The sequence below is a fragment of the Megalops cyprinoides genome, chromosome 22, assembly GCF_013368585.1.
Source record: "Megalops cyprinoides isolate fMegCyp1 chromosome 22, fMegCyp1.pri, whole genome shotgun sequence".
Taxonomy (NCBI): domain Eukaryota; kingdom Metazoa; phylum Chordata; class Actinopteri; order Elopiformes; family Megalopidae; genus Megalops; species Megalops cyprinoides.
Genome location: NC_050604.1, coordinates 2,805,504 through 2,823,721, shown reverse-complemented (window position 1 = coordinate 2,823,721; position 18,218 = coordinate 2,805,504). Strand labels below are relative to the sequence as shown.

The 18,218-nt window shown below is 42.0% G+C and overlaps 1 protein-coding gene across 2 annotated transcripts in view; it reads left to right on the top strand.

Annotated features, from left to right (window-relative positions):
- slc4a11 (solute carrier family 4 member 11) overlaps positions 1-18,218 on the top strand; it is a 63,776-nt gene that overhangs the window by 19,583 nt on the left and 25,975 nt on the right. For both annotated transcript variants that reach the window (XM_036516832.1, XM_036516831.1), the window contains exons 2-3: positions 1,388-1,438; positions 5,044-5,163. In XM_036516832.1, the coding sequence (XP_036372725.1) occupies positions 1,388-1,438; positions 5,044-5,163 (171 nt within the window). The remainder of the gene's footprint in view (positions 1-1,387; positions 1,439-5,043; positions 5,164-18,218) is intronic.

The window sequence follows — 18,218 nt, the reverse complement described above, 5'->3', positions numbered from 1 at the left end:
TCTTTGTCACATTCTGTTTTTGTCTTTGTTCATTGTGTCAGCTGCTGGGTATGGTCAGTCTCACAGCCAGGAGAAACATCTGTAACCTCTGCTTACAGCCAAACTACACATCTCAAACACTCTGCCTTGTGCATTAGTTTGATTGTGTGTATGTTGTCAGTATTCTGTATGGTTGTTTCTTGACCGTTGGTATTTGTGGAGGAGAACATAATCCAGCTAGCCCGTATGGAGTGAGGGCTCTACATGAGCTCAGACAGGTTTATGGGAATGGAGCGCAGAACAAGAACCAGAACAAGAGTGTGTTTAAGAGCTAATGAGTACACAGTCTATTTACTTACCTAGGCCCAAGAAAGGAATGTTCCAAGGATAGGATATCAAGGTCACTCTTACCTCAGCCTACATCTAGCCTACTGCTTCTCGTCTGCTATAGCTAGATACACACTTCTGTGAAACTGTGTTAAAACACTACACAGTGCAATGCTATGGTCTGTGTGCTTGTGTGCAAACCCAGGTCATGTGGAACACTACACTAGACACTACACTACACTACAAACAGGTAAGGAACTTCCATTCAATGGTAGTGACAGCCAATCCAGCTCTTAGCAGCTGCAGGCTGATTTGTATTATGAAGGGCTTTGAGGACATCTTGTTAGACCTCCCACAGATCTTGGTACATTAAGCGCTATTGCAGACAGAGACAGAAAATCATTTTTTTAGCCTCCACAAGCAAATGGAGTGGGTCTCACCTGTAATGGGGATCCACCTTCAACAAATCAATGTAAATGTTTTTGTTGTAAGTGTGCCTTTATAAAGAGATTGAGACACAGCGCTGAGTGAAGTGCATTCTGCAGAGGGAGAAGGCTGTCATCATCAGCTTGCTGCACAGAGACTGTTGACTGGCTGCTACTCTGACATGCCGGGAGACCCCGGGCATGGGGTCTCCCGCCTAACACTGGCTGGGACAGGGGTGGCAGGGCTTTTCCAAAATAAACCCAAGATTCTGTCTGCTGTTCATTCCAGTGGCACTCCTCTCTCCCCTCCCTCAATGACTTGGGCTGTGGGGGAATGGCTGCTTTGAGCACAGCTGTAATTAATGTGCGCTAAACTCCTCTCCCCCGGGGACACTGGACAGTCACATGGCAGCACCATACGCCTTTAGTGGTCAGGTCAAGCTGCTGTCCAGTCGGAGCTCATCAAGTATGTCGCTCCTGTATTTGATGGATGCTGCTGGTTGGGGGACAAGATCATCTTTTTCAGTGTTACAGGAAGTGTCTCAGCTGCCCCAAAACTCATCTGGGTCCTCTGGGTCCAAAACCCATCATAACTCCAGCACCATGTCACCAGTCATTTCCCTGCATGACCTTCTTCTTCTCTCTCTTTCATACAGAGGCACCACCTTCTGGAATGTCCAAGAATGGATACTTCTTCCAAGAGATGGGTAAGCAGGGGCACACTGGTACCTTTCTTTTCTAAATGTATATTCATGCTGTGGTCACATTGTATGTAAAGTACAACTAAACACAGCATACAAAAAACCTACATAGGCATGACATAATGGCTGCATTAAGCATTCCTAAAACATAGAACATGTCACAGGACACACTCCATCACCTCATGGCAACAATGCACATGATTTAAATTTGGCATCCCCAGTAACCTTGTTAATAAAATATACAAAGTGTTATGTTACAGTACAATGTGTTATGTAGAAATTAATGCCACATTCGGCTCCCAGCTGCCAACAGCATCAACTTTATGTAGTTGCACCTCATGTACAATGTGACCCAGGTTGTTATAATGTTACCTTTCTCTATTTAATAATTGATTGGATTTTATTGAACATGCACTGCACATTGGGAACAATATTGGTGACTGTGCTAAAAAGCAAATCATTAAGGCCTGAATGCCACTGTTGATCTTAGACCAAGTAATGCGTGGTTTTATCAAATGCAAAATGTTTTTTCATTATTGTAAATGATATATGTGATCACTGCATTTTATTGCTTGTGATTAATGTTCAGTGCAGTTTGTACAGTTCCATTACTGCTGCTGACTGTGATGACCAATGCTATGTCAGCTGGTGTGATGGCAGTAAGAGTTTAGCAATGTGTGTGTGTATGTGTGTGTGTGTGCGTGCGCGTGTGTGCGTGCGCGTGTGTGCGTGCGCGTGTGCGTGCGTGTGTCTACACTACCTCCACAGAGATGGATGGCCAGTGTAAATCTGTACATAAGGTGCACAGTGCTCAGCTGAGCACTGGCTCTGGCCCTCTGGCCTTCTGTTGAATCAGAGACTTTGCTATGTGGAGGTCAATAATACACAAATAAAACACAGTCTACTGTAGATCTTCTCTAGATCTGTCCATATCTGGCAAACAAAAAGGATGCAAATTCAAATGTGGGAAAAAAATGACTTGACAACAATTGCACTGGACTAGAGGTTTCACTCATTGTGAAACATTCACTTTTACAATTGAATACATCAAGGCCAATTCATCAAAAGCCTATAGATAATGATATTTGTACTTACACACCAGTAAGCAAAAGTAGCCACTAAGAAGATTACCTGTAAAATTCCGTAATACATATCTATATATGAGAGTCTTATCACTGTCACTAGGAATTACAGGAACTGAACTGTAATTTTAAGGAGTTTGTTTGACCATTGTGACTGGTTTTAGAGAACACTGATCAGAATCGCACTCAGTGCAAACCAATTCAATCAGATATTCAACTGATACCAAATGACTCAGCCTCTGTGATACTGTAGTGTCCACCAGCGCAGCGCATAGATTAGTTTGCATTCCTGCCATGCCAACAGGACAGGGCTGAAACTGGAACAGCAGCAGAGCTGTGCATCCACATGGCTGAAGCACTTGGGAGAGATGACAAGGCCACGGCCACAGATATAGATGGCCACCTTTGTATGTGAAGTGTCTGTGTCCCCTTCCTCTCTTGTGGACTGACAGGGCTTTATCAATGGATGACCCTCGATTTTTTAATAATCATAATGACAATTATATCGCTATTAAAAATCCATGACAGGCCCAAGGGATTGTCAATACCTGTATGAATGGGCTATTACTCCTGAGCTTTGCCATATGTCTCCAGAGGAAGAGAGAAGAGCATTACAGTGGCCAGGATGAGGGGCTGGTTAGCATAGTTAGTGGCAGTGTAACATAGCAGTAAGGAGAAAGGCTTGTAATGGTTGCTGGTTCAGTTCCCTTTGGGGCACTGCTTTTGTACCCTTGGGCAAGGTACTTATCCCAGAATTGCCTCAGTAAATATCCAGCTGTATAAATGGATAACATGTAAGAATGGATATGAGCATCTGCTAAATGACAATGACAGTGATGGTTAGAGCAGACACCATGGGGTTGGTAAGATTTCACCGTGGCATTATTCATCATGTGTCATCTTTAACTTTCCTGAATATCAACAAAAAACTGAATTCTTAATATTTTGAGAAAAGAGATTCCACACTGATCAAGATTCAGTTCATGAAGGAATGAATGTACTGTTATGGGTTAGCATTGCACATCAGACCCCCACCTCTACTATTGGACAAAACAAACCCTTTAATGAAGCATTTCAAGTTAAAATATATAGCTTACAAGAGAAAGATTGTATTTAACCAGTCAAGTGACCCTTTATCAATAACTGCATTTAATTTTTAATGACTGATGTCTGATCATTTTTTATTTAATTCCAATCAATCAACAATATACACATGAGCTGAGAGAGAGCGCTCATCATTAAACATGAAAAGCCCATGACATCCAGCTGGGTGATTATCTCTGTCAACACTGGGGGAATTCCGAGCACACAGACGCATCTCATTAGCATTTGAATCCTGCATGCCAGCCTCTTCTCACACAGGCGAACATTCGCTCAATGCCACTGGATCTGTTCTGTAGGGATTCACTGTCTCTGTGGATCATATTTTAAAGTGAGGCCTGAAGCTTGATCCTTCAGTATTTCTGAGATGTGTTATCATTCAGAAAATGGGCAGTGCTATGGCTTTGGGCCCTGTGTTTTTCCACATTCAGTGGTACATTTGGTGAATGCCACCCTAACAACGTAAACGTCTTTCACTTACTGCGTGACTGGCTCACTCACTCACCCACTTAGTCACTCATTCACCTACCCCAACCACTCACACTCTCACTCTTATACCTACTCATGCACTCTGTCACCTGCCTCTCCACGAACTTTCTTACCCACACACGCACTCTCACTCACTCACTGACTTACTCACCCATCCACCCACCCATTTATTTGCTCACCTACTCACACACTTTGTCACTCACCCATTCACACACTCACCCAGTCACTCAGTGCAGTACTGTTTTTTATGGCAGTCATAGCAATCATAACTGCTGAACAAGTACCAGTCCAATCACTCTACCATCTCCAGGGTGCACCAAGATCATATTCATGTTTTCTGTCTCCATTACAAGTGAAATGTGTAACACACGGTATACACTAATTCATTATCCAAATGTAATGTTTTACATAAATATATATTTTTATTGAAATAAAATAGCCATTTGGCTGGAGAAGCTTGCTAGGTACAGAGGCACGTAAGCACCAGCTATAGTGAGCGAGCTGGCTATTTATTTAGCTGCTGATATATCAGCTATCTGGTTCGAAATTACTGTTAGCTAGCAATAACACAGCCCACCTCCCTAGGAATATATTTAACCAGCTTTTTATAATAGCCAACTGGCTAATGTATAACAATGAGCCAGCAATAATAATTAGCAAGTTAACTAGCCAATTTAAAACACCTGAGGATAACATAGCAAAATTTTGCTTGTTAGGAATAGATGGTAGCAAGGTGTAGCAACTGGATTTCAGGCCAGTAACTTTGCCAATTATTGACGGCTTAGTTGAATATTTTTATTTTTTATAGTTAAATATTTTTTTTTTAAAATGCTTGTATGAACTGCCAATGAAGCAGCACAGTGTTTTGTCCCTCAGAGTGTGAAGAGACTAACCCAGTGTTTTTGTCCCTCAGACTAAACTTCGTATCTTATATTTCAGAGCTGCAAGAAGGGGAGCAGGAGGATGGCTGTGAAGGCAGGGAGGAGGGGCAGGATTCGCCCATTGCCTGCGGGGATGACATCCACCTGTATGACTCCCAGATACATCCAGTGGGCCCAGGTCTGTGCACGTGTGTGTGTGTGTGTGTGTGCGTGCGTGCATGAGTGTGTGTGTGGAGGGTTAACGTGTTTTTTAGCTTCATGAATAATCTGTCCAGGCTGAGAATCTCAAGGGAAGAAGAAGCCAACAAATGCAGCACATTACATTAGTGAGATGAATGAAGTGCTCTGTACTTTCACCTGTTAATAAAAATGAATTAGCGGTTTAATTTGCACAGTGTCGTTTATGCAAGGCCCTTAAAAGACAAGGGGAATCACAGATAACATGTTAAGACACACTGGGGTAATAAATGGCAGCTGTATTATACCAGAATGCTCTAGCTTAGAAGCGAGACACTGCTACACCAAAGCTGTGCTTGCCAGTTTCACAAAGATTAGATGTACAAAAACTAGATGAAGTAATAAGGCTATTGCAAAATCTTATGTGCACATGTGATGCATTGTATCTCCTCATTAACACTACCATACTCAATTAAACCAAATTCCATTAAATGCACTGTAAATAGCATTCAAGTGTAGTCCAACAGTAAAAGGTTATTTTGTTAAACTGGGCATGCGTATTTGTTGTATTCAAGGGCTTCACATTAGGTAATTAGTTACGCAAGTGCAGTCAGTTCAGCTGTGCATTAATCGGTTTGATGTTTACATAGCTTAAAAAAGGCCATTTTTGCTCTCTACCTGGTAATGTTAACAGTACACTCCTACCAGGCATTCAAGTAAAAACACTGTAGAGGAAGGACGCAAATTACCTTAAAATTATAATGGTAAGGTAATAATACAGCTAATTGTTTTGTAAATACTCATGAAAGCTAGCTGGCTAATATTAATGAAGTGGTACTAGCTGCATTACCTTGTTTCATGTATCATGCTACATGTCTAGGAATGGGTACTTTTTCATAGCTTAAATGGTATACCCACTGAGTTATATGAGAATATGGAAATGGAGAGGAGTGATATGTGCTTTTAGTTTTGCTGATGAAGGCATCAAAGGTTAAACCTGAGTAATGGTAAAGTATATCAACTGAGGAGAGTCCTGGTGAGTCAGCTTTGGGAGACAGAGTGATTGAAATCAACTGATAGATATTGTCATTAAAGGTGAAAATGTAGGGGGTAGAATAAAAAACAGTAGCAATAATACCTTGATTAACCAATTATTTAGGCCCCTATTAAACCACTCATTACAGTGTACAGAGATGGTAGCATCTCTGAGTGATCTTTTTAATGCCAGAGATTTAGCATAAACTTGCATAATTACCATGTCATTACCATAACCTAACTTAAGCAGCATATATTTCAGTATCCTCTCAAAACTTTTCTGTGAATGTACATCACAGTATATTATCACACATACAGTATTTTTCTGATTATGATGTTGTGAAATGCATTTAAATCTACATTTTAAAATCTCCATTTTTGAAAATTCCCACAAGTCATTTGTGTTGAGAGTGAAGCTCAGCTGATGGTATCTTACCTCAGGGTGTTTGATTATTCACTCATCCTTGGGGGGTAGGTCAGCTACAGGGGTCAGCAGGTTTTGGTTACCTGGGCAACAGTTGCAGGTGCACAGAGAAAGTCATACCCTCACCTGTCATGTCTCCCCTGCTGCACACCCTGCTAAAATGAAACTTCCTACAGGAGGGTCTGAGTAATTCTGACAGCTTGGGCAGAATCCCTGGACAAACCAGAAGCTTTAACAGTCTAAGACACAGAAAAAACCTGCTAAACACAATAATGTCTTATGGCAACCACCAAATCAAGAAGGAGTATGCTGGGTAGATTTGACAAATTATACTGCAGGAAACATAAGTGCAATTTCAAAAGCGAATGCAAATGTGTGATGGGAAAACTGAGGAAGGAAGAACACAAAGAGGCAGAATAAGTCAAAATGGCAAATGACACCCAAAATGGAGGGTTCCACTGCAGGTGATCTGTGAGAAGATGGCACTCGTGACTTCCTGCCTGATTAGACAGGAGAGTACGGCAGGTCTGCAGCTTAGCTCAGGCAAACTGGGACTTTGAACAGCGTGTCCTCATACCCAACTACATATAACAGTGGGAGGCTTATCCCTCACAGAGTGTAAGAAAGTCTACTTAATTGCAATGTGCTTACATAACTCGATGTCATGAAAAAATAACCATAATGCCAGCATGCTGACAGCTTGCTTCCTTTTGTACTATGTTGCTTGTGTGTTGTCTGTATTCCCGTCCCCCTTTACTCAGTCTTGCACTTAACGCATAATTGCACAAACTTCTTTCTATTTGTTGTATTTTATACTTCTTTATTTTATTCAATTTATTCTTTTGTTGTTCTTTTGTTGTTCTTATTCTTATTCTTACTCAGGAAAAATATGGGAAAAGTAATATTGTTTACTGATGTACATTCACACTGGTGTTACCTGTTTCATTTGCAAGGTGTACGTTTATGGGAGTACTCCCAGGCCCTCGTGAGGCATTGATTTTCCACAAGATTCTATTGGAAGAGAGTCTGAGTCTGATCTGTGTCAGCCATGTCAGAGGAGCATTGAATGTCTCCCATAGGGCACACATGCAGATTGAGTGACCGCCTGACACTCAGGTGCCATCGTTTATCTCAAATTACCGCAGAGAGTGAAGCTGTTGGACTGATTTGAATCGGTCAGTCATTACCATTTAGCGTTTTGCAGCAGTCGATATAAATTAGCTTGAAGGGTGGCGGAGGCGCGCACTCTGCAGCGGCCCTTCAGGGTCCGGGCTTAGCCTCTTCAGCCTGTCAGAGATTAACGGTCACCCTCCACCTGACGCTCACGCCTCAGCTCTCTCCCCTCAGAGGGATGGTGGACATTTGCTCAGGGACCGAAGTGGGAGATTGTCTGTGACTGTGGTTGTTACCTTACCCCATTATCCTGCTCCCATCCACAGCAGCATTGTGTGGTTATGTACTGAAATGCATAAGGCTATGAACACACCACTGGTAGTAGTGGAAGAATATTTTGTATTTGGCAATGCTGCATATTTACAGCTCTGCATTAATACAGAGGAAACACAGAATACTAACTTGCTGCTTAGAAGACTTGTTCTTGCTAATTTAAAAGTGGAATGGACATGCTAGATCTGCATTGGGGAGTGATTGACAGCTTGAAGTTTGTGTCTGGCGTATATTAAACCAAACCATATCAGGTATGGAGAAAAGGTAGGAGTATCAAGTGCTGGGTTAAAGTAGTCCACTCTGGGCTACGCGGGCTTGTCTAATATGAGACTGCACAGGAAGCTCTCACCCAATGAGGTGGATAGACAGAGAACCGTTGGTTGTACTGCTGTTAGCAATGGGTGATACATGTATTAATTCTGGTAGAAGGGGTGTTGTTTCTTCATGTAGGGAAAAATGGAAATAAATTGGCAAATGTGATGGCAGGAGCAGTTTTAAGACAAGACAGAGAAGCAGACTTTTAGCCGTTTGAAAGGAGTATGAAAGTGTAGCTGATTGCGACACTCGGAACCACTGACCAACTTCAGGCCAAGAGACACTGAAAAGTTCAGGAATAAAAGTAATTAGCATCACATATCACACAAACTGTATCAGACCTCTAGCCTGGTTTGATTCTCCACTCTGACAGCAAACAATATCTGTTTGTCAGATCTGGGATGGATCTCAGGTACAAAACCAGAAAAGGGTAACTTAGCCTACAAAAAACCAACAGTGAGCAGAAATGGCATGACAAAATGGCACAATGTGATCACCTTCATTATGGAGTTTCCCCCTCAGAGCTCAAGCCACGTCACAGCTCCGGCTCAGGTTAATAATCATGGTACGCAGCTCCTATTCCTGCTTAGGCAGAGAGCCAGGACCATTATTATCACAGTCATATGAGCAGAGAGAAATGAGCAGAAACAAAACAGACTGAGATTTTGCTCTTTGACAAATACAGGTAGCCTGTCCATACTGTTTGACTCTCAGTGCATGGTGTCTTAAAGCAGGTGATGAAGAAGAGCCTGATTTAACTGAATATCAAATTATGCTCATAAAAGAGGGATGTATGCTCAGGGGCTAAGAAATGTGATTAAGCTTAAGCTTCGGCAATATAATGGTATTGATTCTCATGTGATGTGTGTGTATATATTGTTATATATATATTTGCATGATGCTAGTCACTCTTAATGAGAATGAATAATAATTAGTGACAGTGTTACGATTTTTGCAAGTCAAAGATATTTCAAAGATCTGTCAAAGTGCTCTCATAATTCTATTCAGTTTATACTTGCGTCGATAGATGGTGCTTTAATGATACGCTGCTGGCCCCTTGTAACTGCTATCAATTCGTTAGATATTTCCTGTGTGCTGTGTAGCTCATCTGCTAAAGTAATTTTGTGCTAGCTAAGAAAGCATAACTAACACACCTTGTTATATAACATAGTCAGCCTACCAACTGTGGTGTATGGGTCTCTTTAGTTATACACAGCTTTACACATTAGGGATCAGAGCTATAGAAATGGCGTGAGGCAGTTAGTGTATACGTCCGCGGTAGAACAATGTGCGTTGATGCTGATGACCTGTATCTGGCTATTGACTTTAGTTATTAAATTGTTAAACTATACCAACGAGTTTTGAGTACATCACCTAACCTCACATGGTGTCAGAAGCTGAACGATGGCAAGATGTAGTTGGAGAGGATGGTTCAGTGTGGTGTCATTGAAGAAATAAAAGAGCCTACAGAGTGGTGTGCACCCATGGTAGCCGTCCCCAAGAAGAATGGACAGATAAGCATCTGTGTGGACCTTAAACAGTTGAACAAGGCCGTTAAGAGGGAGAAATATGTGCTACCCACCATCAATAACAGAATTTCCCAGACTAGCACATGCCCAGGTTTTTTCGCTTCTTGATGCAGCTAGCGGCTTTTGGCAGCTGCCATTAGTTGAAGACGGTGCTAAACTGACGACCTTCAGAACGCCATTTGGAAGATATTTTTTCTGCACACTTCCCTTTGGTATCACTAGTGCCCCAGAGATTTTCCAGAGAGAGATGTCAGAGCTCCTGAAGCACCAGGAAGGAGTAGCAGTCTTCATGGATGATATCCTGGTCTACGGAAACACCCAAGAGGAACATGAGCAAAGACCTAAGAGCACATTGAACACAATTGACGAGGCAGGGCTGAAGCTGAATGCTGAAAAGTGTCTACTGAGACAGAACCAGCTTCGCTACTTAGGACATGTCATTGATAAAGAGGGCATACGTCCTGACAAGACCAAGATTGAAGCCATAACGCTCCTGGAGCCACCAGAGAATATCTCAGACTTAAGAATGCTTGGCATGGTCCACTACCTGGGCAGGTATGTTCAACACCTGTCTGAGGTCACAATGCCGCTCAATGAGATGTTGAGGAGAGGCACGGAATGGACCTGGGGTCCGGCGCAGGATGAAGCTTTCAACAAGGAGAAGCGTTTAATCACAGAGGCACCTGTGCTGGCGTTCTACGATGTAAGAAAGACCACCATAGTGAGTGTGGATGCCAGCAGCTATGGTGTGGGTGGTGTCATCTTACAGAACCATGATGGAGTGCTAAAGCAGATAGCCTACCGCTCAAAAGTCCTAACGGATGCGGAGAAACGCTATGCCCAGATCAAGAAGGAGTGGCTCGCCGCTATGTGAGCATGCAAGAAATTCTCAAGATTCCTGTATGGCCTAGAGAGTTTCACACTTCAAACTGATCACAAACCACTGGTTCTGCTGATCAATGCCAAAGACCTTGACTCTGTTCCACTAAGGTGCCAAAGACTGCTCCTGCAAATGATGCGCTACAACCCAGTAGCAGTATATGTACCTGGTAAACAGCTTGTAGCTGCAGACACACTCTCAAGCCACCCTCAGCCAGTCATCACTGCAGGAGTCTGTGAACTGATCCTTGAGGTAGAAGCCTACAAAGAAGCAGTCAGCAGTCCATGGTCTGTCTCACCCACAAAACTGGACATGGTGAAAGAGGAGGCGGAGAAGGACAAGGATCTGAAAAACCTGAAACACTGTGTGAGCACTGGTTGGCCTAAGTATGCATCCAATGTTCCACATACAGTGAAACCATATCACAATGCAAGACATCACCTATCCATCTCCCAGGAGTTAGTTTTGTATGGCGACAGAATCGTAACTCCCCACAGTATGCGTGCCGACATACTTCAAAAGATCCACAGTGGTCACCAGGGCATCGGCAAATGCAGAGAGAGGGCCCAAATGAGCATTTGTTGGCCTGCCATAGGAAAAGATATCCAACAGTTAACAGCTGCAAAGACTGTCTGGAATCAAGGCCAACTGAGAGGAGAGAACCCCTGATGACAACTCCACTACCTAACCGCCCATGGGAAAGAGCGTGTGAAATAAACAAAACTATCTAGTAGTCTTGGAATACTTCTCCAGATACATCAACATAGCACAACTTCCAGACCTGTCTGGAGAGACAATGTGCTTAAGACTGAAGAATATGTTTGCGCGATGGGGCTGTCCCAGTGTCCTCATTACCGATAATGGACCACAGTTCTCGGGCAGAGCTTTTCAGCAATTTGCAAAGGACTCAAAGAACTATGACTTCAAACATGTCACAACCAGCCCTCACTATCCTCAGTCCAATGGTGAAGCAGAGAGGGCTGTACAGACTGCAAAGAAGATCTTGAAACAGTCACTGGGGTGAGTCCAGCTCAACTGATGTTGGGTAGACAGATCAAGACAAGACATCAAGCAGATGAGAAAGCAAAACAGAGCTACAGGTGGAACTTCAACAAAAGATACAATGTCAAAGACTTGCCTGAGCTTAGTCCCAGAACCACAGTTGCCTTGAAGCTTGATGGCAAACAGCGATGGAGAAAGTCTGGCAAAGTCAAGATTTGTGAGACACCAAGATCTTACCTCATACAAATGGAGAAAGGACTATCAACCAACCAACATCACCTAATGCCTACAACGGACATGGCAGAAGAGACATCTGCACAAGAGCAACAAACACCTGTGCAGGAAGCACAGCCCAACGGACACATTCCACCAAAACCAAGTTCCTGTGACCAGTCACCTCCAGCCGAGGCTTTGCCAACCCTGTTGAAAACATGCAGTGGCCGATTTGTCAAATCTCCTGAAAGATAAAGACTTTGTGTAGAACATAATTTACAGGTTTAAAATACCCCCTAGAACTTGCTAAGTTTTGTTAGAAACAAAAGAGTTAAATTATGCGAGTTATGTTTTGTGAAAAGTTGAAAGTTCATGTATTGTGGAAAGAAACACAAGTTTGAGTATAGATGGCACAGCAAGAGTTCTCACAATATACTTTATTGCCTTTGTTGTTGACAGTACATTTAGGTCACTCAAAAGGAAGGGCGATGTGTTGTATGGATCTCTTTAGTTATGCACAGCTTTATGCATTAGGGATCAGAGCTATAGAAATGGCGTGAGGCAGTTAGTGTATACGTCCACTGTAGAACAGTGTGTTGATGCTGATGACCTGTATCGGTCTATTGACTTTAGTTATTAAACTGTTAAACCATACCGACGAGTTTTGAGTACATCACCTAACCTCACACCAACGTGGCAATACTGAACGCTATCTGGATTTGTATTTTCTCAGAAAATAGTTTTACAGTTTGTATAATTTATCTTAGCGGGCCAAATGATATTTTATGGTTTCGCTGTCACCTATCAGACGTTTTTGAAAGACTACGAAGCTACACCATTTCCACAAGCTGCCGTTAGAGGCTGCCGCCTCAATATGCTTGCTGGCAGGGTTGAGTCAGATTGCTATAATTTGTATTCAGTAACTGACTACATTTCAAAGTAATTTTTGTAATTAGTAGCATAATCCATTGGATTACAAAAAATCAAAATCAAACATTGAAAATATTGCACCTTATAAGATAGAACTTTATTGATCCCACAGCGGGGAAATTCACTCGTCACAGCAGCATTAAGACAGAGGTAGAAAGGCAAAAGTGGCAATGTGCAATAAGTTAAAAAAGCAAAAAAAGCAAAGAGATTATATATATATATCTCTAAAATCTAACACTCGCGCAGGGGGTGGGAGGTGTTGTCCATGATGGATGCCAGTTTGGATAGCATCCTCCTCTCACCCACCTCCTCCACAGAGTCCAGTGGAGAGTCCAGGACAGAGCTTGCTCTCCTTATCAGCTTGTCCAGTCTCTTCATGTCCCTGTCCGTACAGCTCCCTATCCAACAGACCATGGCGTAAAAGATGGCTGAGGCCACCACCGTGTCATAGAAGGTCCTGAGGAAAGCCCTGCACACTCCGAAGGACCTCGGCTTTGACCCTTCTTGTACAGGGCATGGGTGTTGTCTCTCCAGTCCAGTTTGTTATTAAGGTGAACACCCAGGTATTTGTAATTCTCCACCACCGTGATGTCCATACCCTGGATGTTCACAGGTGTGATGTGTGATGATGTCCCCTTCCTGAAGTCCACGATCATCTCCTTTGTCTTGCTGGTGTTGATGTGGAGCTGGTTGAGCTCACACCAATTGACAACTGGCAAAGTCCTTGATAAGTTTCATTATACTAGAAAAATGGACGCAGCCACAAAAATTTGAGTTCCACAAATATTCTCTCTTCCCTCTAAACATCTCAAAACATTTTCAATGCAAATAAAATGCATTTTGCATATACAGCATTTACAGTTGGTCAAATCAAATTACCCTTACAAAAACAGTACTGGCACAAACTACAGGTATTCTACAACATTTGGGATGCTGTTTCTTGTGTAAGTTTTTGTTGCTGCTGTTTTTTTAATCAAAGGCCACATGGAGGACTTTGCTATTGTAATGCAAGAGGAGCACTTACTCAAGATGTTCATCTTCCATTTTCAATGTAAATACAGAATAAAAACTCCATTACCCATAAATCATTAACAAACAAATATTAGTTAAGTTACACTTAAAACTGGCAACCTGAGAGTAGTAACTTTAATATACAGTAGAACATGATCGGCATTTAGAATTGGTCAAATCAAATTACTCTGACAAAAACATGCTGGCATAAACGTCTACAGGTGTACTGTATTGTTTCTTGTATAAACTCCGGTGTCATCATTTTCTAAAATCAATTTGTCATATGTTCAGTTTAGCTAGCCAGCTAGCTAACTACAGTGGAAATGAGTGATCACAAGCTCCCCTTCAACATTCGATTTCTAGAGGAAAACGACTGAAAATTGCCCACAGTACAGCAGACTATAGCTAGCAACAGGAGTGCTCCGACTCCATACAGTTGTATTGGGTAACATTGAGCATGGCAAGATCCATATTTTCCAGATCCAATATCCATAATGTGCTCAGTATTATACAGTACGTTAGCTAATGAGCTAAGCCATCGCTACCATTATCAACCATACTACTGTTGCAGACGCAAATGATCTGATGAGCACTGAGGTGAAAATGGTTGAAACAAAATTCTATACCCAAGCTACATTTTTCTGCAACGTTAGCTAGCTAACTGAGAAGGAAACATACCTCCAAGTGTCAGGATCGGAGATCGGGACACAAACACGGACCACAGGGTATTCGGATCCAAGCGTTTAATCGGAATCGGTAGGCAGTTCGTGGTACAGGGACAGGCAGGGTTCGAAAACACGGGGAAGCAGTCCGGGGGCAGATCCAGAATCGGTAGTCGGGGCGGGCAGAGTCAGGAACCAGGCAGGCGAATGGCGTCAAACAGATCCGAATCGGCAGGCAGAAAACGAAGTCATGAATCAGGCAGGAACGGCGACAGCAAACAACTCACGGGAACTAATGCGGGGACAAGACAGGAAAAATCACTGAAACGAACTAGCAAGAAGACAGAGACACGCTGGGAAGATATAGGGCTGGGGTAGCGAGGCAATGGGATGCAGGTGAGCAGGCAGGCAGGTGCAGGTAATGAGGAGATCAGGTGGGCGTAGACCAGGCAGGGAGCAGGGCAGGGCTGGAGCACAAGGGAAACAAAAGCACAGGTGCGGGGAAAAACAAAAACACCGCGCCTTAAGGGGGCGGAGCCCTGACACTAAGTGTTTCTTCAGATTTGAAGTTGATGTCTTTGCAGATGACAGCAACTTTATTTTTGTCTTGCACAAATTCCTCTGGACATAGACGTTCTTGTGTTGCACATTTTTGAAGTCGAAGTGATGGCGATATTGCCAGGGATGGAATGTTCTTTTGGAGGGGCTGCTGCTGCTTGAACCTTGCATCTTGACTCAACACCGTTCCTTTTTCCCCCAGCACAAAGTGGAGCATTTGTCTAAGAAACCCTGTAGGCCTATGTCAGATGTGCTTTTCATGAGTTAATAGCTTTGGTTATCATGAAAAAAAAGTTTCATAATTTTGAAATGGCCATATTTTAAAGACGTAATAAAAAATGTAATCAAGTAACCCTTGACAATGTAACTATAATCTAATTGCACATTATTTAAAATGTAATCTGGGTTGATTATAGTTACTTATTTTTTTTTTGTAATCTGATTACATAATCCCGATTACATGTAATCCGTTACTACCCAGCGCTGCATGGCTACCATCATTGGTTCAAAGATTAGCAAGTGTCTCACTAATACTGAATAATTATTGCCATGTGTGTAAAACATGCACGAATCGGTGGTACCTTAGAGAAAATACCCTAGCCTTCATTTATAAAGTGCGCCGTCATGTTGGATTTATACCAATGCTTTGATTGATATTCCATTCTTGTTTGCCCACGACTGTTTATAAGTATATTTTAACAGCACGATAATATTTATCACCTCTAAATTAAGTAGGAGATTAATAAACGGAAGAACACTAGATTATACATCACACGCACCAGAATCAAGTCACTCGCTTTCCGGGACTTTTTTTCTGAAATGTAAAACCAGGATTCTAAATTCTATTTAAAACGGATTTTTTTCGCCAGCCCTTTCTACTTATCCAACACTAGTTATCAACATTAAGTTATACCAAAGGCAGAGACTCACATTGGCCAGTGGGCTAGTTTGATAACTAGCCAGCTAGCTAAATACTTTGGAGAAGGGGATTCCAGCCGTCAGGTCGTGCTGGACTCAGATATAAATATGCAAGGCAGAGATAGGAGCACGGCTCTACATCGGCTCCCTGGAGGTAGGCTGCTAGTCATAGGGTGGTAATTAGCTAGCTAACCCTATGACAACTGTCGGTTACTGGCTATCAGATACGCATCCACTGACGACACACTTCTGTACCGATTTTAAAATCAGAAACAGTGGTTTGGAACTGTGTGATTTGTCTGAAAATTTTCCATAACACCCATTCTCACGGACTGACGATGGTACATCTGAGCCGTTACCATAAGCCTTTCAGCTGAACGCAGTTGCCGAGTGGGACCTCTGGAAGCATTGCCATGGTGACGCTATTGAGCAAAATAGGATACCACGACAGCTGTATGGAGACACTGAAGAACTCTCCTTCTTTTATCTATTTCTAACTTAGTGTCCAAAATATTCTTGTTCAAAATGTAACTTACACGGACTCCAGACAACGTTAGCATTATGGATTTAGAAAACAAGGAGATGTTACGGCGTTGCAAAAAGGAGTCAGCGTATGCGCGTTTTTTTGTTTGTATTCTGGAAAGCTAACGTAACATTACACATACTTTAGCGCTGACCCAGCAGCCCGTACAAGTGGCTGCGTACCCCGTGGTTGTAACTCAATGTGCATATTGAATGGCATTACGTTGTATGAACAGCAAGCTTTATGATCTGCTTCAGGTCACATGTAGATTACAGGCCACTTTAAAATAAGATTTTTATGACAAATTAGTATCTGCGCGTTTCGCAAGTGAATTTTGACTAAAGTACAATATATCTTTCTTGGGTCTTGCATTTTATAGTTATGTCAGTTGCTGGAACGTTAGTTTGCATGGTTAGCTGACCTAGCTAGCAAAGTTGTCTGGCTGACGTCACAACCAGCTACAATCCTGTTAACAGTAATGTTAGTGATAGTCTGAGTCGGTGAAGTCATTATTTCCGTGTGGTTTAATGTTTGCTGCATCATCGGTCATGTTCTCTAATAGCAGGGTAATTACAAGTAAGTCACCCACTTACGTCAGTTTAAGGCAGACGGGCAGTGAGACAAGGGGATCAGAGATAGTAGAAGCGAGGCTGAGAGATTATTATTAAAGCTTGTTTTAACTTTTTCATTCCTTAAGAGATAACCTGCCACAGATGTTTAACAGATATATGAGCTGTAGTTGATGTCACCATGCAAACTGCACAAAGCCGGCGCTATTGCAATCCTCATCCATGAAACTGCGTTGATGCAGGGTTACACGGGGGACCTTTTGTGCCTCTGATTGTTAGTAGTGTTTAACGACATGTAATAAAGAAATACTAAAATTCTTTCAGCCACCTTGTTTTACTCCATTATGTAAAGTTATAATGTAAAGTTACTCTACAACAGGGGTTGGCAACCTTTTTGACTTGAAATGCCAGTCAGAAATGTTCTTGTTAATTAGTGTGCCATATCAACATTAAGTTTAACATTAGGCTTGCACGATATGGCGGAAAGATGTGCGATAACATTGTTCAATAGTGCGATGACGATATGCAGTTCTTATGTCTTTCTGCTTTAATAGGTACACTGCTAACATAGACCCCAAACACTGAATAGCCTATGCCCACTGAATAAAGATATGAAATAAATTATTTCGAACATGCTTTTATTGAACAAATTGCAATTGAATGCCCAACCAATTAAACAGAACATTAATTTAAATAAGACATTATAACTACAAGAAATTAAAGTTTAATTTCCCCTGCTCCCTTTAAAATATTTTCTTCTAAACCAGAGGTGCCCAAATTCGTTCCTATGAAGGGCCAAAAATTAATCGGGATGGAGGGCCGCAGGCCAAAAATAAGCGTTCATGTTATGTGAAATTACATTAAAATGTAATATATTTTATAGAAAATTAGCATTATAAATCTAAAATAAAATTTCAAAATAAAACACTACTCTTTAATCTTCTTAACAGTAATTTTATTAATTTGCAGCAATGATTGTCAAAAACATAAAACATTCATATGCTTCTTTTTGGGAGCATTAACATATTTAAAAGGAAAGAC